Source organism: Fukomys damarensis, unplaced genomic scaffold, assembly GCF_012274545.1.
Source record: "Fukomys damarensis isolate Sample0158 unplaced genomic scaffold, DMR_v1.0_HiC HiC_scaffold_15, whole genome shotgun sequence".
NCBI lineage: Eukaryota > Metazoa > Chordata > Mammalia > Rodentia > Bathyergidae > Fukomys > Fukomys damarensis.
Window position 1 is genome coordinate 35,277,019 of NW_022900927.1, and position 23,936 is coordinate 35,300,954.

Consider the following 23,936-nt stretch of genomic DNA (forward strand, 5'->3'; position numbering starts at 1 on the left):
TGGCTAGGCCTTACATACTCTGCTTCAACTTAGCAACTGCACTGTAGCGTGATTACTTGTCAATAGCTGACAGGTACAAGGTAGATCTGAACCACTGCAGTTTACCTTTTGAACTGCAATCATTTGTTTACTGCAGGCTGTTTGGACCTGGGACTCTTTCATTTCCATATTTATTGTATAATTTTCCAACTGTATGAAAACACAGGAGTGAATAAGAAAGAGGCTCACCATGAATTCACTTTGGAGTAAGTGTGAACTTGCCACAATGTCACTCAGCTGAGACCTTGTGAGAATTCTGCTGGCTGACTGCAGGTATTCCATGGCAACCTTCTCCCGTGGAGTTGGAATCGACCCAAAGGGCTCAACATTCCCCAAGCTACTCATATCCAATGTAAGAGATACATTGGACCCTCGTCTATATGGGAGAAGAATGTTATTAGGCTTAGACATCATATGAATTATTTTAGTCACAGATGTTAATCTTTGCTTACAAGCATACAACTTGCACAGTTTGTACAGAAATAAGGACCACATACGTTTTTTCTTTTGATATTAACATTGATTATAATAACTATCCATAATTTCTTTATAGGAAACTAATAATTTTATTTTTGGAAATAATTCTGAATTGAGATCGCACTATGTTATGAATAAGCATACTTGTCACAGAAATAATAGAATGACTAATAATAGTAAGTGAAAAACAGTAAGAGTGAACATGTTTGAATTGAGAAATCAGATGTGACACAAACCAGCTGTAATTTACATATACATCTGAGTACAATCAGCTAATTTTTTTGGGGGGTTGCTGAGGATTGAACTCAGGACCTTGTGCTTGTGAGGCAGGTGACAGAACCACTGAGCTAAATTCCCAGCCTCAGCTAATGTTTTTAACATCAGTATACTGTACTCATGGTTTTACGGAATGCAGGAAGCATACAGAAAAAATTTTTAAAAAAGCGATGAGTTTGTGAGATAATGCAAGTATTGATTAGCTTGTTTTAGACATTCCACCATATATAAATATTTTGGTGTCATGTTACATGCCACAAAATAATGTTTCTTTGTTAATTAAAACATAAAGTTAAAAATAATGATCTCTTTGTTTTAGTTCCAGTTATTGCAATTGAAATAGAATTTAAAAGTTTAAAAACATAGGGGCAACTTACTTTCTGGGCCCCTTTCTGTCTCTCTTACACATTGTCTACCTTTCCCCCAGTAAATACTTCCTAATCTTAAAAAAATGTTTAAACACACACACATATATATGTTCCCAATAAATGAATCCTTAAAAGATACCTTCTGTACCCTGCATTGCCTTATGTATATATGTACATACATGCGGATGCATGAATATGTCCAAGTCACTTAATTCTGTGATAAACTTTTGGAGTCCACAGAGATCATAGACCTGTATAGCGAGTTCCAGTCTATCTTCCCTTTATAATTTCTATCCTTTCTTTTGGAAAGTAAGGTGGGGCTCTTCCAACTTATATCGACCACTATATCCTATGCAGAAGGTGTGTAGAACACAATTACAAAACAGCGTGGGACGGTAACAGCAAGGTTGTTCCTATAGAAGTATGAGAAATTGAGAGTCAAGCTGAGAGATTATGCTCTTAATAACTGCTAGACTTAAATCTGGTGCCAAGTGGTTGGTGTCTCATGGAAGTGGAGCTCAGAGAGCAGCAGGTCAAAACAAATGGGAGGAAGAAAGTAAGAGTAGAGTCTAAGGCCTAGCAGGGTGATCCCTCCAAATGGGGATTTACATACTTAGGATGGAGCATCATATGAAGAAGTAGGCAAAAGTAGATGGAGCTTAATTTTAAACAATCAAAAATTATGAGACTATTATAACCAAGAAACTCACTGAACAACAACAACAAAAATCTGTCAGTTCTATACTCATGAATCTGTCTGTGGTTGCAGCCTTGGTAGCATTTCATAATTTGATATGTAGCATTATTTTTAATCTCTACATAGCTTACAATTGTAGCTTTAATTCTTGCTTTAGTTTTATTGTTACTTAGGAGTTTGAACATTTATTTTCTTTATTAACTTCTAATTCTAATGTATGGAAATTAGAAATGATGATTTTTTTTTGTTTGTTTTTTGAGACAGGGTCTTGTTCTGTAATTTAGGCTGGCATGAACTCATTCTGTAGCCCACTGGCCTCTAACTCACAGCAATCTTTCTGACTCAGCCTCTTGAGTGCTAGGATTGTAGGTGTGTGCTACCACACCCAGACTTCTAATGGTTGGGATATCTTGATTCTTTCTTTTAGATAAACGCTATGATAAACTTTTCTAAATATTTCACAGATATTTTTGCTGGTAACTAGTTTGACTATGTACAATATATACATATATCACATTAGTTAATTGTTAAAGATATTATGCAAGTTTTTTCTTTCTTATTTTCCTATTGAACTATTCAAAGCCTGAAATATGCATATGAAACTTGCAAAATAATGACATGTATTTTTATTTAAATTATAATTGTTTTTAATTTTATATGTTTCAGCCCTTGTGTTATTTGAAGGATTGGTAATTATGTACACATTTCACTGTAGATCTTAAGATTTGTTTCTTTCCTATTTGGCCTTGTATGTGACTTTCAAAAAATTAATATTGGAGGTCTGGTTTCTTATCTTGTTTTCCTCCTAGTATTCCTAAAAGAACCTATCATTATTTTTGACTATTTGGATTGCTAGGTTGGCATTCTAGATGTCCCATAAAATGTCACCTACCTAAAGTGTGCCTGTTTCACTTCTTTTTGTGGTTTGTGTAGTTGACAGGACTCCTTGTGTTTCTGAGTAGGATGTAAATATTTGAAGATGCACAAATAATGGAAATACTTTCAGGTCAAGAATTTGATCCTAATTTTAGTGGGAAAGCAGCTTCCTAAAGTTCCTTAATCCAGTTTTCTTGGCTTTAATTTTCACGAAAAGTCATTCCTGATTTTGGTAAATGGTTCGTTTTTCCACTCTTAGTTTTTAGTGTATTTGTAAGAATGTGGCTTTTGCTGGTTTATAGATATTTTTGTGAGGAAGTGGGAGATACTACTTAATGGACTGCTGCTAATTGGATGCTCTGTGTGTGTGTGTGTGTGTGTGTGTGTGTCTAGTTCTGGGGATTGAACCTGTGGCCTCACATGCTAGGCACTCTACCCCTGAGCATACTCTGGGAAGTTAAAAGCCTGTGAGATCCCATGTTTAAAGTCTGTTTGCTTTAGTGACTAAGTTTTCTAAGGATCTTGTGATCTGAGAGCTATGGAAGTATTTTCATATAAAATGACTTAGTAAGGAAGTAAACTGACTTTTGTCTGCAAAGGAAGGAAGAAAGGAAACTAACATTTGTTAAGTATTTTCCAAGTAGCTCTAAGTACTTTCACATGTCATGTCAATATCCATAGAAACATTCAGAGGTGCTACTTTCACCCATTTTACAGGTGGAACCATAACTGACTTAGAAACACTATAGTGGGACAAAGATCCAATCCAAATTAAAGTATAAAAGTCAAGCTCTTTCTGTTTTGCCTCCCGGGGTACGAGGGTGGTGGGCAGGTGATGTTAGACATACGTGTGCCCTACATGGAAGCGGGACAACGCTGGCAGGGTGGGGGAGTCAGGGTGCTGACATGCATGGAGGAAGGAGAATGCCATTCAGGTTCAAATTTTATCTTTACTGTCATACTTGCATACTTGTTTGGGCTTCACATACTGTCCTTCATATCCTTGTAGTGGACCTTTGGTGAGGTTATTTAGCATCACTGCAACTTAATCTTCTCCTCCTTTATAAAATGAATCATTACATGCACCCACTTCAGAGGATTATTATGAAAATTAGCTTGACAATGTAAGTAAATTGCTTATAAAAATAATGCTTGGGTTTTATTAAATTTGGGTAATAATGGGCAGAATTGTACTTAATTCCCAACTTTTACTTCTCCACGAATTGCTACAAAAACTTGAAAGTTGTTTCTACTGAGGTTACTACTTTGAAATCAATGGATATAATCTACACATCTGTCACTAAAGAAAAATACATCCTTCTTGATAACCTATTTATCTTAAAGTTGCCCTTTATTATGGCAAATCCATTTCCCTCAAACCCTAAACAATTCCAGAGCACTTCACCTCAGCACCTCAGACAATGCCTCAAAGTTTAATTATGGAGTTAAACTTACACAAGCTGTTGACCTCACAGAGAGCATTTTCCACAAAACAGCTCTTATCATGGTAAGTACTCTCTGTGCTGGCCGTGAAATATGATGATAGGATGTCATTACCTTGGAAAAATCCCTGCTTTTGTTAATTCTTATTTTCAAGGAACAAACAATATTTAGATTAATTGAAATATGGGGAAATCAGAAAATTGAATCAGTGCAATCAAAATATTAAAATATTTGAATATTTTTATAGTCATGCCTTATGCTTGGAAAGAAGAGATCATATGTGCTCACATATTTAAACTTGTTTAATTATAAAAATAATTCTTGCTTATTACAGGAAATTTAGGAGTTTTAAATAAGTTAAAAATCACTCATATTCTGCACTAGGATTTCAATCAAAATTCTAATTTTATTGCTTACAGGCAGCAATGGTTTTGGTAATATCTTGAATTTATTCCTTTGGTTAGAGATGAGGATAAACATAATTCTATTTATTTTTAGGTCCATATCTTTGAGAAGTGTCTGCTGATACTTTTTCTTAACTTTTATATTGTGGCATTAGTGGATTTACTATTGATTTTTTAATGATGTCTTTATGTGCTATTGTTTCTCAGATATCTGTGGCTAATATAACTTGTCTTAGGATACTATGAATTGTTTGAAAGTTATGTTTATTTTCAGACAAACATACTGATGTTTTCCTTTGTAGTTATTGCATTGCTTTAATACTTAGGATTATTGAAATTTACGTTTTTGAATTTAATCTTTTTCATCTATTTGTGACTTGCTTTTGGATATGGCAAAAGAATCTTCAAGGTCTTTTTTCCCTCAAGTAGGTTGTCAATATTTCTAAAATAGGGTACTGAAAAGTCTAGAGAAGGGATATGTTTTATAAATGTAGGGCTGTTAGGTTTTTAGCTAGCCATCACTGACTAATGATCTAAAGGAGAAAATAGCATCTTACTGAATCAAGAGAGAGCGAACTTGTCCTACTGCATCCATAAGCCAAAATGGAGAGAAGTGAGGATGCGATCAGAAAGCCATTTCAAAAACAAACAAACAAAAAAATAGGGTTAGGAAAATTTCAAGTTAAGACAGAAAAAAATCTGAAGGATTTAAAGAAAAAGAATCAATAGAAATAATAGGAGACCTAGACCTTTAATAGAGTGAGGAAAAATAAGAATGCAATCTCCTATTGAAAGCTTTGCTTCCATTTTGCTGTGTAACTGTGGACAAACTATTTAGCCTTTTTTGTGCCTTATGATTGCTGTTGGACATATGAGAACATAATAAAAAGCTTTATCAGGCTCCTGCTGTAGCACCGATTATTATTTATGCCAAAAAAATAAATACTAGAGAGGAAATTCAAAAGATACCAACGCAAACAATTGAAGGAAAAAGCAAATTCTTAAGGAAAGGTAAAAGGAATGTAATAAACAGCAAGCTAATTACAATTAAGCAAAAAGGAAAACAAGTATAAATATTATGGACCAGGCCCACACATCCAGTTCAGGAAGAGAATATAAACAACTCCATTGCAAGTGTTCAATTCTACATCACTGTTCCTAATGATCAAGAAGTGGGAAGAAAACAGAGCTAAAAATATATGAACCCTGTAACTGAGGATTGGTATAACTAACACCAGGCATTTACTTTCCTGGTGGGGAGGCTATTAAACTCGATGTAAGAAGCTAGATTTAGGCAGAAGGAATACAATTTCTTCTGTATGTAGGGTTCCTATTCTCGGACATGCTGCACTTTTTGTAGTGTACTTATTTGCTTACAAGAATCGTGACACTTCAAGTGTGGCCCTTCACTTAGTACCGCGCCCCCAAATGGAGATGAGAGTGGAACAAAATAAAGCAAATGATTATTTGGCTGTAATCTGGCTAAGAAGGTGTACTTGTCAGACTACTGGAGAAAGAAGTCATATTCAGTTGGAAATGGTGGCAGTTGTTTATCTTGAAGCACTTGAAATGAAAGCAAAAATATATTTCTTAGAGATTGTAAGAGGAATTTAGTACAGAATGAAAGAAAACAGATTTGACTTTGGAGAGTGCTTTTTTTGCAACGGAGTATTGGTATAACTGATATCAGAGTGTCAGTATTAAAGCATACTTAATTTTTCCAGAGCTGTCCTCATCAAAATACACATCTAATCTCACACTGTGAAAGTAACCCTAACATTGGCATTTTTTTCCAGGTCTGAGAAAAACGACCTAAGATGGTTAGTTCAACATTTTCTCCCTGTATGTTATGATAAAAAATATGACAATGTTAGCTTGGTTATAAGACATAAATTTAAATCCTTCCACTCTTAACTTGATAATTCGTATTTAATTTTGTTCATTCAGTTTAGGTACATATTTAGTTTTCCAGGAAAACTTTAATCAAAAAGAAAGAAAAAGGAAAAAGAAAGTAAAAAGAAATCTTTGCTCACTTGTAAGGAGCAAAGGAGAAAAAGGTAAAAGTGAGAGATGAAATCCTCTACTATGTATAGCTTGACTGGCTTCCATAGTTGTTGGCAACTCTAAATTCTACCACTTTTTAAGTCCAGAGAAGTAATAGTATTTAGTAAAAGTATGCTATTTACTTTCAAATAAATTGTATATAGTAATTATATATCTTGTTATAAAGTAATTATAATTATCTCTTTCTGGATCACTTGAAAGCAGAGAAGTGGATTTAAGATAAAAAGATACAGAATACTAGGAAAGTTAAATCATGATATTAATGGAGTGTTACTAATTTCTAGGAGCTGAGATAAATGAATAGGTATTGTGATCTCACATAAAAAATTTCCAAAAGGAAATCCTGTAGAACAGAAATGATAATAAATATAAATGATATCCAGTGTGGGTATCAAATAATACCCAGAGTATAAAGATTAAAAAATCATAAATAAGGATAGTAAATAAATTTCACTCTAAATTAAAAAATATTATAGCATAGAGAACATTTTTTGGTGTAGGAAATGATTCATTTCCTTACCTGAAAGCACTTTACTTGGTAGATTGTTGCATTCCTTTTAGAGTGATTATGTGGAAGTTTAGCATTTGTGAAATGATATCTGTTCTTTTACATATATAGGAGAAAGCAAAATTTGCTATACCCTTATTCTATTATTTAAAACTGAAAATTAAAACAATTGTTAAAAAATAAATATGAATTTGTTACTTTGTTTTGCAAACACTGACCTTAGAAACTGAGTTCAAATCAATGTTCTGCTACTTTATTTTAAACTCAGGGGGCTCAGACTCCTTAAACTGTAAATGAAATAATGAAACTCACAAAGTTGGTTTGCAAAAAATAAAAGGTCAGTAAGTAAAAATGTGCCTTTTCTAGTCTAGGACATATTTATACATGATATGCATTTGTGAATGACTATAATAACAATCATGCAGTAATTCTTATCCCATTATATGTGTATATGTTTATGTGAGAACTATTTCAGTATGCACTGAGAAACGTTTGAGAAAAGCAAGGTTGGGAAGATTGCTTAGTGATTAATATTTTGCAGCAATGTTACTTTTGCAATTAGTGGTCACCTAGACATGGCATTTTTCATCCTCTTGAATTTAAGACTTTTACCTCATATTGTTACAATTAACAATGCTTTTTTTCTGATTCAAATACAAGACATGTTCATTAGAGAAAAAGTAAAAAAAAAAAGGATGAAAAGACAGAAACAAATCCCCATAATACAATTCTTAGAGTAACGGCTAGTAACATTTTTAGTGTATGTCTTAAAGTCTTTAATGATAACATGCAATATTCAACATATTCTTTTATGATTTTCTGCTTTCAACAAACTAAGTGTATCGGGTCTCAAGTTTATCTAAGAAAACAAGCAAAAAGAAAGATGGTTATCAAACACTCTTTGGTATTCCATTATGTGCATGCACTACTGCTTATATGACCAATACCTTATTTTTTGGACAATAAATTGTTTTCAATTTTTCACTGTTATAAACAAAATTGCAATTTGTAACCTTGTATATGAATGTTTGTGCAATGCATCCTGATATTTAAAGTGCTTAAACTCAAAATCTCTGAATCTAGAGAAGTCTCTGCGCACACGTGGAGGAAGCATGAAGATAGACTCCTGGGACCTCTTCTCACTGACTTAGCTCTGCCCTCTTCATTTTGAACCAGACTCAGCCAGTAGCTCCCTTGTAAATCTTTTTACCTCTGAAGTCTCACGATTCAGTGTGGTTTGTTTCAGATTTTACAAGAACAATGACTGAGCAATGAAGATATGGTAGTAAGACCTGTAGCCAGTTGCACTTTGCCATAAGGTGTTTCCTAATCTCTTCCTCGTGTAGTCTCCAGCTTCATCTCCTATCGCATCCTAGCCATGTCTGTGCAACTGGCAGGTGATCATTTGCAGCTTTGTCCTCTGTGTCTCAAATGAGCTTGCCTCAAACCTTTCAGGTCCATTCTTGCAAATGTGGAGGCTCCTTCATAGAGAAACATTTTCTAGTATGTCTCTAACATATATCCTATTCACTGGAAATGATTTGCTTCAAAGTGTTAACTCTTTCAGGGCAAAGACTGGTTCCAATCATCCTTTTCTAACCACTGTACACATGGGAAGCAACACTTATGTTGCCTGCATAGATGAATGGTTGTAAATAAATTAGTTCAGGTAATGCTATGCATTATTATGTGCTTTGATGGATGTTCCAATCCGTGCAGAAACGGGAATTAGGAGATCATGTTAGACAAAAGCTTTACATTTTAGAGTAAAGAAGCCAAGTTAATATAGGTCCAGTAAATGCTGCAGAAGAGATTTAATTTGGCTGCTATTTAAATATTAATGAAATTTGAGAATTAATAGTCTAAAGACCCCAAAACATGCAATGTTTTGTTTTGTAACCAAGTGTGATTAATTTTTAGTCTTTTTTTAGTGTTTGGAATTGTTTTGACTGTCACTCATGGTTGGGGGGCTGTTTCTCTTTTTTAAAAAGAACAAAATGATCAGATCTCTGATTTCAGTTCTTAAGCTTAATTTTTTTCTAGTACATATAATTAGTTAAGAGAAAGATGATGCTGAAGGAAATTATTAATTTTTAGCAAATAAGATATTCTTCCTAAAATAATAAATCTTTCTTTGAATTCCAGTTGATTTATACACAGACACAAACATGGACACACATACATATATTTTATACTTTCTAGGTTGCACAATTAACAATTAACTTCATGTTTCTTTAAAAAAGCAACAACTAAAGAATCCTTTAGTACTGACCATTACAAGAAATATGTACATTTATTTTCAAGACTAGAAATGACACACATGATTATAACTATCCATTGAATTCAGTTAAAACATGAATCATCAGAAAATATACAACATTCTTTCATTACAAAGAAATGCAACAAGCTGGAACTTCCTTAAGGTAACAATGTACAAAACTCACAGCTAATACCCTACTTACTGGTGAAAGATTCAAGGCCTTCTACTTGAGATCAGGCAAAAAAGGAGTCTACTCTTCTGAAAGAAGTCTACTTTCCTTATATCTTATTCTACATTGTATTGGAGGTTTTACCAAAGCAATTAGATAAGAAAATGAAGCAAAAGAAGTTCGATCCCTGGCACAAACAAACAAACAACAACAACAAAAAAAAACCACACACACACACACACACACACACACAAGAAATCCAGACTAGAAAGGAAGAAGTTAAACTATTTGTAGATGACATGATTTAATACATTAGAAAACTCTAAGAAATCCACAAAAACATAAGTAACAATAAAATTCCATAAGGTTATATGATATCAAGATAAGAAATCAATTGTCTTTGTACAGAGTGTCAAGGGTAGTTTTATTTTATTTTCCTCATTGAGTTTCTTGGTACATTTTAGGTATACAGTACAGTTACATTCATTATTGGGATCTTGAAACTTTCATGACAGATCTTGGATCTCATTTTTTCCCCTTGTCCCTGCCCTCCCTTCACCCCTCCTCCCCTCCCCGTTTACAAACACATTATTTCCATTTTTTTCATTTTCTCATATTTTTTTTCTTTTCCCTTATTACCTTTCCCCTACCCTTCCCACTTTTCCTACACCTTTTGCCCCTTTCTTCCTATTTCACACTGTCCATTATATCATTAGGATCTTATGTACTATTATAGTTTATTCACACCAGAGAAACTATTCAGTATTTACCCTACCCATGTGTGACTTATTTTCCTATGAATGAATCTAATTTTTCATTCTTTATGGCTGAGTTGTATTCCATTTTATAGAAAAACCACATCTTCTTTATCCAGTTTCTAACTGATGAGCAAATGGGCTGTTTCCAAATTTTAGCTATTACAAACTGTGCCGCTATAAACATAGGTGCACATATATCTCTGTGAAATTATGAAAATGATTCCATTTATAATAGTAAGAATAAAAGACAGGAAAAAATTCTATAAGAAGTGTATGACATGCATGTTGAACTATATAAAGCATGAATAAAAGAAATACAGACCAAAATCAATGGAAAGACATGCAATGCTGATATGTTCAAATAATTACTGTTGTTAAAATGGCCATAGTCTTTGAAACTGATCTGCAGATTCAGCTTTATTCCTATCACAATCTTAGCTGTTCTTTTTCCAGAAATTGACAAACTGAGTCTAAAACTCATATGGAAATATAAGGAATTCAAAATAGCTATAATTATCTTGAAAAAGATGGAGGAGTTACACTTAAATATAAGGAATTCAAAATAGCTATAATTATCTTGAAAAAGATGGAGGAGTTACACTTCTTGAGTTTCTACCTTGCTACAATGTTACATTAACAAAAACAATGAGCTACTAACATAAGAATAGATGTATCTATAAATAGAATAGAATTGAGAATGCAGAAATAAATAAGAAGAGATGGTCAAAATGAAAATCACAATGAGATGCCACATCATATTTGCTGGGATGACTATAACAAAAAATGACAGCTGGTACAGGATCCCAACAATGAATGTAACTGTACTGTATACCTAAAATGTACCAAGAAACTCACTAAAAAAATGACAGCAAGTATTGGTGAAAATGTGGAGAAATTTGAACTCTCATAATTTTCTGTCAGTAGTATAAAATTGTCCACCTACATTTGGTAGTGCCTCAAAAAATTAAACCTGAAGTACTACCATATGTCACAGCAATTCCATTGCTAGGTGTATAGTCAAGAGAAGTTAAAACATATACTGACTCAAAAACTTGTACAAAATGTTCATAGACGAATGATTTATAATAATGCAAAGAAGAAACTACCTAAAGGTCCATGAGCTGATGGATAGAAAAACAAAACATAGTATACTCATAGAATAGAGTGTACTATGATAAATGCTTCAATAATAGATGCGCCTTGAAAATATTATGTAAAATAAAAGAAGCCAGACACAAAAGGCCACATATTATGTGATTTCATTCGCGTGGTCTGTCTAGTAAAACAAGTTTACACAAATGAAAAGAATATGGGAATTGGCAGAAGTTGAGGAACAGGGAACTGAGGAGTAAAAGCTGATATATGTGAGGTTTCTTTTTGAGATGCTAACAATGTTATGGAATTAAAGGCTGGAAAGAAATTTGTGATCTTATTTCAAATCTTTGTTAAGATTGTATCCTAACATCATTTTAATGACAAAGCAGCTATTTATTAAAGGTTCAATAAAAATGTTGTAGACATAATAAAGAAAATAGGACAAAGAAAAGAAAGGGCCTGAAAGAGTAAAAATATTTCCCAGAGAGACTTTTCCTAAACAGTAGGGACAGTGGCAGCTCTGATTATGTTTAGCTGGTGGTATATCTGTGGAAAATTTCATACTCAACAAAATTTAAATTTCAAAAGTAATATAGAAAACAAAAATGATATGCATTGGCAATGCTAAATTATCACCATGGACTTATGAATGAAATTATGAGACCACTTTAAGATTCCATGTCTGTGTTGGTTGAATTATAGGCAGGAAATTTCCTAGCAAATTTAACCATGGGAACAAATTTCCTGCATACATCTTCAAATTGTGATGCCCTGAATTGCCTTTTTTGTGGGGTATTTTTTTGTCTTTCTGAATGGGCTCCCTCATTTCCTTAGAGTTCACTTGGTTTCCCTCCATATTTTGTTTGTAGTTGGAGGCAAATTTCCTCATTGCTAACTGCTCTGCTTAAGGGACAGGGAAAGTGCATGAAAAGAGACTGAAGGAAAGATTAACTTTCTGGCTTAGTTTCTGTACTGAACATCTGTAGCAATAACCAGCCAGCCCGAGCATGAGAAGTGCTCATAAACCCAAGTTGGCTCTATTGAAGAAAAAGGTCTTATTTGTGGCAGAGATGTTAATTGTAAAGATGATAATTATGAGGGCAATTAATATTAATTAAGCTAATTAATTAAGTTTTTAAGGGGTTATTTACTTGTATTATCTCATTGAATTGTTACAGCTATCTTTGCAGAGATGTTATGATCATTATTACTTTATATCTAGGGAAACTAAAAATGTTGATTTAGTGAAAGTCATTCAGTAAGGTATGTGAATACAGGTAATGTGATTTCTGAGACATCATTCTTAGCCACAAGATGTGCTGACCTTAAACAACATATGTATATGAATGCCTACTATTTTCTAGAAATTGTGCTAGGCTCTGGAGTATCAACAATACATGCCTCTGATATTGAAAACTTTGTTTCTCCAATAATAGAGATTGAACCCAGGACCTTCCCACTGAGCTATGAGCCTTGCCTTTTCCTGAGACAGGTTTTCATTAAGTCATTAAGTTGCCCAGGCTGGGTTTGAATTTGTCATTGTGTCATAGCCTTCTAGAGTGCTAGGATTATAGGCCTGCACCACCATACTCAATGATACTGAGAACTTTATGGACTACGAGGAAGGATCCTTAAATAGATTAATCCAATATTATATATCTTCTTTTGAAATGGAGGCATGCTCAGGAATTTATAGAAGTTATCTATTTAAGAGTATAATTCTTTATATCAAATCTTTGAACTTTTTAGCCACTGGTAACACATATACAATTAAATATTCACAAGGAAAAATTTACCTTTAGTTATGTTAAAAAGCAATTACACCTAATGTCTACTTGAAGGCATCTAGAAGTCTCTCTCAGTTATTTGATTTAAGAAAAAGATTATCTTGAATATCTTCCCAAAGTAATTAAATGCATCACACCACATCAATATGTATGCAACCATGTTTATAGTGGCACAGTTTGTAATAGCTAAAACTTGGAAACAGCCCAAATACCCATCAACTGGTGACTACATAAAGATTTTTTAAAAATAAAATGGAGTACTAAAAAAAAAAAAATGGAGTACTACTCAGCCATAAAGAACAATAAACTACAGACATTTATAGCTTAAATGGATGCACATAGAGCCATACTCTTAAGCAAAATAAATAGGACACACATGTGTAAATACTAAAAAGTTTCTCTGGTGTGAGAAACTGAAAGTGAAAATGAGGACCCAAGTGTATAATAGATAAAGTGAAATAAGAAGAAAATGTCCAGAGGGGAAGGGAAAGTGGTGGGGGGCAGGAGTGAAGGAAAGAAAGGAAAGAAAAAAATATGAGAAAAGAAGGAAAAAAATGAAAATAGAGGTTTTGTTTTTGTTTTTTGTTTTTTTGTAAAGAGGGATGGGTAGAGAGTGGAAAGGAGGAAAGATGAATGGGGAAAAAAGAAGAACCAAGATATATCATGTACAGATACAAATTCCCAGTGACGAACACGATCATAATGTATACCTTAAATGCACCAATAAACTTAATAAGAACAAGAAACAGATTCTCTTAAAACATCAACCGGGATAAAACAGCTACCTTTAGCTAAAATAAACTGTCAGTCAAAATTATGAAAGGCTACTGTTTCTAGAGTTTCCCCAAATGTTCAGCCAAGAATGATATACTTCTGTGCTTTTTCAGTGTTCATTTAAATGTGTGCCACAGACCAACACAACTGTGGGCTTTGATCAGTTGAGACACTCCGCAATTAAACCGGGGTGGCTGCTGCCCTCTACAAGTCACTGGCCTTGCACCTTGGAATTTCAGAGTAGGGAGCTACTTCCTTCCGGCCGGTGAAGAGTCAAACGAGTTTGCTAAATTACTCTGTGGTTGTGTTTAAAGCATCAGCACTCAGGTGGAAGGAAGGGAGGCATAACCTCCCATAGCCTGGAAGAATCGTGTAGGTGATGAATGAACAGGGGCCCTTGATTTGATCACTACAGTCATATTCCTGCCAGTGTCAATGCACAAGCACGTTATCAGGGGCATCTCAGACAAGGACAGGTATTTAAATATAGGTAAATTATTGAATGCAGTTGCCAATGTTTTCAATAAGCCTTTCTTTTCAACTACCTGGAATCTGTTGATTTGATAATATTTATAATAATTCACTTTTACTTCTGGGTCTTTTCTCATCCACTGACAGAAGAAATAATTACAAGATAGCCCTGAAAACCACCATGTAACCACTCACCTAAGTGACGATTGCATGCATGCGAGGCAAATAAAAAAAATTTTGAATTTTGGCACTGTGTTTTATTATCAATATTATGTCCACACACTGGTAAAAATAATATTTCTGGAATAAATGATACACATTTTAAAGAGTGAGCTGAAATTTGTTGATAAAGGACACTTTTATGCTTACCATAAGAAATACACCCTTTGCTTTCCCAGTAATGAAAATGTCCTCAATTAGCATGCTTTAACCAAACAGAACAGGATAAAAAACATTCTCAGAAGCAATGCCCAATTCATTTTCTAGAAATAGCTAAGATTTTGATATAAAGTTAATACTATGATTTTCATTTCCTAATGACAAAGACTTTGGGCATCTTTTCATGGACTTACTTTCATCTTGAAAATACAGAAACTCCCAGCCTCCTTATTTGTGAGGGCCCATTCCTTACAATAAATTATCTTCATATACCTCTCCCACACAGGCAGACACGCACACACACACACACACACACACACACGCACACTATTGGTTTTGTTTCTATGGAGAGCATTGGCTAATAGAATATCCTGCTTTGGTTGTTGTGTTTTTGGTGCCATAATGGAAATCTCACATTACACTAAAATATAAAAATTTGTACCTATGCCTTAAGTTTTTGCTCTGACATGAAATCCAGCAAGACAGAAGGCTTCATAGTGAAGGGCACCATTTGTAAGAGAAGCAAAATAGTTCTATGCATTATTTGTTGATACATATTTCCTAGAAAAAGTATAAAAATATATAGGGCAGTGATAAGTACCAGATTTAGAATAGTGCTCACCTTTGTGGGAGACATGGAGAATTAGACAAGTTAAAATTGGCTGGTTTCTATTGTATTTAAACTGTTTTATAGTAGAAAGTAGAAGCATGCATGCTTATTATGTAATTCTCTACACTTGTAAATGGACATATATCGTGATGAAAGGAAAAAAATATCCAGAGTCACACGGAGGATGTTAACCTTGCAGCTAGCTTTCCATGTGAAAATGTGCAGCAGTAATCCCCTGTGTACAGGCTATTCATCTAAGAACCTCAGTGAGTGCCTGAAACTATGGGTAGTATTGACAATTAAGTATGCTGTTTCTTTCTACTTATTTGTGTTAAATTTTAATTTATAAATTTTTAACAGTAAGAGATGAACAATGACTAATAGAATAAAAATAATCATATCAATATACTATAATAATTGAATATGGTATCTTTCTCAAAATGTCTTATCATTCTGTACACATCCTTCTTTTGATGATGAATTCATTCATAAAATTCCACATAGTTTTGCAACTTTTTTCCTACGCTATATATTTGAAAACTTGTGTTATTACAATCACATGGATTTCATATTTAAATGTATAATACTATATGTGTATCTATAAATATGTATTTATAGGTATTTCTTTCCCTCTTTTTTGCAAAAAAAGTCACAAGGGGTATTCTTTGTCTTTGCTTATTCACGGAAATGTATTGTAGGAGCATAAGTTTCTCTGATATATCCAGTAAATTTTCTTTATTATTTATGGAATTACAAAAAAAAAAAACTTCAAAAACCTCTTTTATTTCCTCTTTCATTGGCTTCTAAGTCACTATAACACCATAAAGGTAGGAGAATACTGGAATGACAGCCATGCTGGAGAACACTTGGATTGAGTCTGCTTTACTTGTACTCTAAATATATCTTTCATTTTCAAGTAGAATTAATAATAATTTGCATTCTTTCCTATGTCTACTCATAGAAGTAAAAATAAAAGAAATCAATCACACATCAATTGGCTTTTATTTATTATAAATTATATCCAGTCTATTATACTTTTGAAAATTATACTTATTAATGTAATACTCCTGAAAATTACGAAGTATTTATATAATTTGAAGTTTAAGAAAGGGCAACAAAAACAATTAATAAATAATTACAACATGTTCTTTCTTTGCTCCAACAGATCCTTCGTTATTCACATCCCATGAGGTGCACATTTCCCACATGGGGACCACTGCCTCCCATCTAGACTTACGTGTGAAAATGGCACCTGCTTCCAACCTCTTTGGATCTACAAGACAGTGAGCACCTTGGGCGCTACGTCAGAGCCCTCACAGCTGTCTTCACGGCCATGAAAGGTTGTTTATAGACCTTCACATGTCTCCCAAAGACGCTGTTAGTATACCCTTTAGAAATGCAACTAATAATCCTTACGTTTTCATCGGAAGAATTTACCATCCAAATGACTTCTATAGCTACAGACAAAAATAAAAGGATCCAAGTTTAACATATTCTGTGATAGCCCTCTAAAGCAGATGGCAGTGGAGAATATGTAAAATCAGGCTTTTAAATATTAGCTATGAGAATATTCCTTATCTCTAACAAACTGTTTTTCCCTTAGGTATTGTTTTATAAGTTAATTCATTATTTCTTTTCACCAGAGATCTTTTAACATAGAAATCCTAATATTTATCTAGATAACTCTATATCTGAGATATTCATCTTTATTATATCACCAAGACATGGTTCTGTAAATGATACAATAATGAACGAAGAAAACCTTTAATTTTTTTTACATTTTATTTAAAATTTTTTTTCTCATTCAGTTTATTGGTATATTTTAGGTATAGAGTCTTTTTTTTTTCATTTTAAACAAAGGGTAAGCTTGAAAGACTTTCGATGCCAACTAAGTGCAACTTGGTCATGTTAAGCAAATCTTAAGCCATACTCGTGACAGACACTATTCTGAATGTGGTCATTTCAGAAGGAATACAAAATGAAGAATAACATAAAACTGAATCTCAGAACTGAGAGACTAACAAGGAATGACAAGAGCAGAGTTACAAGATTTAGCAAATAAAAATGGAGGATACTCAGATATTGAAAAAAATAGCTCTAATTTCCACATTTTTATAATGTGATGGAAAACTGAACACAGGACATTCAGAGCATCCTGATTAAGATACCACAGGATGTTGGACAAAATCATTCCATACAGGACATATCCCCATACACAGAATGCCTGGCAACCCTAACACACTGGAAGGTAATTGAACCATTTCAATCCTGTGTATCTATGCATTTCTTCCATGCCCAGCAGGGATTCATAGGCATGGAAGGAAAATGTGAATTAATTACCCAGAGATTTCAAAGATTGATTGGAAGTGAATTGTTCTTTCTGTTTATCATAATGTTTGTCCCTGAGTCTAAAAGAATAAAAAATAGTATTGGCCATTACTGTGTAATAACAATGATAAAATTCGACTGTAGTCAGTGACATTGCTGTAATATTGGTTATGAATGCATGGCTATGCTAAGAAGTGAAAAATATGGTTTTTGTCCTGGGCTCTGTTAATAGAGTGTATTACATTTCTTGATTTGCGCATGTTGAGCCATCCCTGCATCCCTGGGATAAGTCCTACTTGGTCAGGGCGTATGATCTTGATTTTCTGCATTCTGTTTGCCAGTATCTTATTGAGGATTTTTGTGTCTAACTATGTTCATTAGGGAGATTGGCCTGTAGTTCTTTTTCATTTGGGTCTTTCTCTACTCCAGAAAAGAATTTGGGAGTATTGATTCCCTTTCAATTTCAGTGAAGAGTTTAAACAGTAGTGGCAATAGTTCTTCTCTAAAATTATTTTATGCAACTTTTCAGGAACAGATTGAAGTATTGGAAGACACCTGTTTGGTACATTTCCTTTTTAGTGTTTATATTGCTATATGAATATATACTCAATATACCTTTTATTGTTGATTAAATGTGATCATATTTGTGATCTATTGTATGTCTTTGTATAAGGGTTATATACACACATAAAATAACAACTCTTTAAAAATGTCATTGCCTTGAGTATTAAACATATTTCTTGTATATGTTAAAAATATTAAGTAACAATTGCTCTGTGGCATATACAAAGTTGTTGAATACATCACTTAATGTGCATTATGAAATAAATTTGTTGGAGTTTTTTTACAAAAATGAAATGAAAAATAAAATGCTTTTAAAAACCAATCCTATATAGGCACAATACCTGAAAGGCCTCCCAATATTAACTATTTCATTCCGATAAATGAGTTATCTAACCTATTAGTTAGTTAATCTAACCTATTTAGTTAGATTTAAATACTGTATTATTTGTGGATTTTAGAATTGGTTCTTGACTACTATTAGAAAAACCTATTTAGTTAGATTTAAATACTGTATTATTTGTGGATTTTAGAATTGGTTCTTGACTACTGGACAGTCGAGACAACCAAATTCTCCAAGCCTTAACAATAAAAGTTACACTTCCAAGGTTTTTCGAACATCTTCATGGCCCACTACTTCACACACAAGCACACAGTTTGTGTGTTTTGCCTTCTAGGCTGAATAATTAATAAAATATTTAGGAAAGTTGAATGTTACATCAATCCTTTGTTTAATGTGAAGAAAATACATATTCACTCTAAAAATTCTTCAACAATTTAAATATTTTGTGTTCATCTAATGAGGTGAGCTAGTTACAGTCTACAAGAATACAATTCAAAAGAGGGAGTAAATTTGTGAATTAAAACATATTTATACCAGTTTACATTTATTTAAAGCACTACAGTAAACAATTTGATGATAAAACTAATGAAGTTTCTTTTTTCTTTCATGTGTTTGAATTATCAGCGCACACATTTTCCACCAATAATTCTCTGTGTCAAATAAGGACATTTAAAGTCTCACGAACAAGATAAAAACGAGCTGCTTAAGACAATCTGTTCCAACGGATAAAGTTCATTAACTAAGTACCAAATACTGACTGGTTCTTGGAGTTCAGGTCCACCCCTAACAAATTCCAAAAGTTCTTCAGACCTCAGCAAGTCAAAATACACTACGGAAATAATTTTTGACAAGAACTCTTAAGCTAAGCTTTAAGTAATCAGTATCTGGTTAGGACAGGAATCATCCAGTATCCTGTGGAGGAAAACAGCTGACAGGAGGGCCGGTCCAGCTTTTCCCTCCTGAGCGCCTTTCTAATGTACTGCCAACTCGCTCCTGGGCTGCCGCCGATAAGGCACACACGTTAGTTACTGGAACTGGGGTTCATGAATGCAAACGCCACACGGTTGCACAGCCGTCTTTTCCTGCCCATTTCTGCAGTGCACTTGTGCTCTACCAAGAAATCCCTTTTCAATGTGAGTCCTAGTGGAACTTTTAAAATTCCCTGACTAAATTACGTTATTGTTTCATTAGGAGAGGAAGAGGGCAAGAAGTCCTTTCTTTTTTCAGAAGAAAAATTGCAAAGGTAAGCACGCAAATTTTGATTCCCTCTAACAAACGTTGATCAGTGTTAACCAAAAAGAAAGAAGCCCTTGTGAATGACTGCCACATAAGCAGCGTCTCAAAGGCCACAGGTGGACATATTACGTGGAAAACCTGGTAGAGTGCATGCATCTGTGTCTGAACCTATAATGTGCTGGAACTGCCTTCCCTGGGTGGCAACGAGGGACCTCTGGGAAGCGAGGCTTTGGCGGCTCCATGACAGCTGGATCCTTACATGACCCTTTCCTTGTTTATTTAATTTGGCTTGAAATCCTAAAAGGGCAACAAATTTCTCAAAAGGGATTTTTGGGGCCAGAGAAACAAATTGTTTTCATATCCTTTGAACAAAAGCAAGTCCAATGTGCTGACCACCCCGAATCTCCTTTCGTTCACGAGTGGTGCAGGGGCGCCATCTGGAGGAAAGTAGGCGGCCCCAACTACTCGGTTCCAGGGAGTCCCACTCTGAGTCCGGCAGAACACAGCATTTTATTTTAAATGCTGCCTGTCCGCTGAAAGAAGACCGAGTATAGGAAAGTCCAATTATGAATATGGAGAACAATTCCTTGGGCATCAGGGGAGGGAGGAAATAAGCAAGAGCACGAGCTTTTGTGGGACACAGACCTGGGCCTAAATGCCATCTCTGCCGCTGAAGGGCTTGGTGACCGTGGATATTTACTTAAGTTTGTGTTTTGTTTCCTCAGTGATAAAATCTACCTGAGATGTACATAAAGGGGGAAATGATAGTATATATCTGTCACGGATCTTGTATAATACCTGGCACATAATAGCTATTCAGTAAATGTCTGGTACAGGCACTGAGACGGAATGAGGTCTTCTAATTTCCTCCTCTCTGCATAGTGGCATTTATTTTGTTCTGTTGTTCAGTACTTTTTTCTTATTTATGCTAGCGCTAGGCCTTGGCATATTCCCCAAATTGAGTGTCCTTAATGAATGCTCTTCCTTCCCTACTCCCTTCCCTTTGATCTCAACAACATTTTATATCTGGGTCCAGATTAAAGCTTAGATTTGGGTCTTTTGGGTAAGGTTTGCCTCCATAGAGACGCTCCATAAAAGCAGTGCTTTCTATTCTAGGCGAGGGAAGAGAAGTTTAGTTTTTAAAAAATGCATGTTATATAAAGCAGATCATCCAGAAAAACACACTTGCCATATGTCCCTGAAAGAGACGTATTGCAGACATTTATCCATTGTTACCTCTATTGCCAGGCTGTCCTCTAAAAGCTTTTACTTATGCAGAGTACTGCCAAACTTCCTTAAGCACTCAGCTTCTTGGGTTAGAAATGACCCAATGGAACAGTTTGGTTAAAGCAACAATGCACTTGGTAAAAGTTCAGGAATACATAACATCTCTCCTGGCGCTGAGATCGTGAATAGCAGTTGGTAGCCACTTCCCTTCAGGGCACTGCCTCCAATGGCTGACGGAATAGCAGGTGGAAAGAAGACCAGTCACACAACGGATTCTTCCTGTCCAAACATAATTTCATTCAGATCAAAGGGATAAAAAACAGGGGCATCTAAGGGAGAGATTATGAAACACCTTTCAAAAGTGTTTTAGTGTTTTGGTAGGATTCCATGTGGGTTTTATTAATATGAGGTTTTTTTACACAGCCTTGGCAAATGTCGTGTTTCCCTGATTGCTTAAACATACTTATTTAACACGCTGGGCCTTTTATTTGGCTAAAACTAGGGTTATGGCTCTGTAAAATGGATTCAGAAATTATAAACTTTTTCTAGTCCCCTTAAGCTTTTTTTTTCACAATTCCAGCTTCTCTACGGAAGATAGATTAGTGAAGAAGTAAATAAAAGGGCTCAACATTCCCCCTGCTAATACATCTAGGAAAGGAATCTGTGGTTGGATGATTCCTAGAGCTGACAGGGTCCGTAAGGCAGCAAACTGCAGAGCGTGAGAGCGAGAGGACTGAAGAACACTCACTGCCTCTGTGCTCTAAGTCAACCCAAGTTTTGTATGTGTCCACATTTTGATGTACAAAGCATTAAGAAACAACCAATTTGCAAAGTTTTTTTCTCAAAATAAGGCAGGCATAACTGAATAAATGACCAACACTCTGCCCTTTGGAAACTTGCCCTGCTTACGGATCTGCCACGGACACGTCCTCTCTTGCCTACTTTCCTGTCTTCTATGGTACTGCTGCAACCTAGGGCGCTTTACAGTCTTGCGCCTAAGACTCCCACAGGCCTCGGTGAATAAGAATTCTTTTCCTGTGCAAGAGCACAAGACATTTTAGGAACAGGAAAAGCCTATCCGGTCCAACATACCTGCCCTTTTTAGGTTTATCTTAATTCCACCTTCCTGCATCCATACCGTCTTTCATCTTCTGAGAGAAAAACATTTCTTGTACATTTCTCATGATCCCTATTGCTACTGATGAAATTAGACATACCTTTTAATGTCATTGTGTTTAAAATTAATAACTTCTGAAAAGGTCTCTCAAAGCTAATAGTCTGTAATTTTCCCTTTTATAGAAGAGTAAAGCACAAGTTTGAAAGAGGAGGTTCCAGAGAAGCTTGGCTTTGAGGGATGGGAAGGTCACCTGGGTTGATGTTACACATAGGTTTTGTTAAAAGTTGTCTTATCTGTCCTGTTCTGGGTATCGACATTTCTTCTTTGATGCAGGATATGTTTATGGGGAACAGAATTCATTATGAAGAAAATATGCAGGTGGCTAAAGATCAATCACAAACAGCAGAGAGCTGCTAAAAAGTTTAACATTCTGAGTCCTTCCTTGCTCCGTTTCACATTTCATATCTGGAATTTACAATGGGCTGAGTGAGGTAAGCCACTCGTCATCATAAAGAAAGTGAAATATTTATTCAACAGATGTTTCATTATTCAAGAAAATTCACATTTTCAATTCAAAAGCTAATAGATGAGCCTTCCATGCAGGACAGAGGGGATCCTTGGCAGCATTTACATTTAATGTCTATAAATTTTATGCACTGAATTTTTACTCTTTAACTTTGCACGTCAACAAATCACTAAGAAGACACACACCAAAACTGTCTGCCAGATGTTGACCACTGATTAATTTGTCTTAAGTTCAGCCAAAAAGGAAGAAAATATGACGGGTGGAGCATGAACAGCAAGCACAATCAACATCTGACCAACCAAGGTTTCCTGTCACCTTGGGAACAAAATTGATTGGCACTGGCTTCCTGTGTACAAGTTAAAAACCAGTAGCAACTGCAGTAACAAGAATAAACTACAGATAAGAGACTTGGAAATTAAATCAAGCCATATCACTGAAACTTCAGCTTGCAATACTAAGCAGAAAAATCCTAAGATAACTTTTGAGAGAGCATTTTTAAAAAGTTATTTCATGCTTAAGGTAGATTTATTTCTTTTAAGTTTGCCATTTATGCCAGTCTGAAATTATTAAAGAAGTTGAATTTAAATTTACGATGTGTCACATATTTTGCCTAATTCCATATTGTTTTATCTTTCAAAAGATACAATTTCACTAATGCACTGGGGTGATCTTTTTAAAAAATTGACTCCATCTTGAATTATAGCTTTCTGGAAGCAGAAGGGGTCTTTCTAGAAGGACAGTATCACATCGACATATGAATTCAGTAGTACCTCTGTTCACAGACTCAATTCTCTCCAGGATTATGGTCAAAAGCCAAACTGGACAAGAACTAAATCAGATTTCCCTATTAGGTCAATATTGAATCTGACCATTGAATTTGTCTTGGAAATATAATTCATAAATTTCCAAAATGTGCCATTATAGGAGGCTAAAGAGAACCAAAGCATCAATATTTACTTACCCTTTTGTTTGTATGTTCTAACATTTTTTTTTCTCATCTCCCTGGCTATTGTTACTATTAGCATTAAAAAGAATTCTTTCTAAAGAGGTATGTGTATGGTCCAACCCAATTCTTATTTGCTTTCAGCGTAGATTCTGAAATTTTATTTCTTCTTTACTTATTCATTTAAAAATATTTTGATTA

General features: G+C 34.6%; 1 protein-coding gene across 2 annotated transcripts in view; it reads right to left on the bottom strand.

The window, feature by feature from the left end:
* Ptprr (protein tyrosine phosphatase receptor type R) overlaps positions 1 to 23,936 on the bottom strand; it is a 250,661-nt gene that overhangs the window by 52,712 nt on the left and 174,013 nt on the right. For both annotated transcript variants that reach the window (XM_010617486.2, XM_010617487.2), the window contains exon 7: positions 229 to 415. In XM_010617486.2, coding sequence (XP_010615788.1) covers positions 229 to 415 — 187 coding nt within the window. The remainder of the gene's footprint in view (positions 1 to 228; positions 416 to 23,936) is intronic.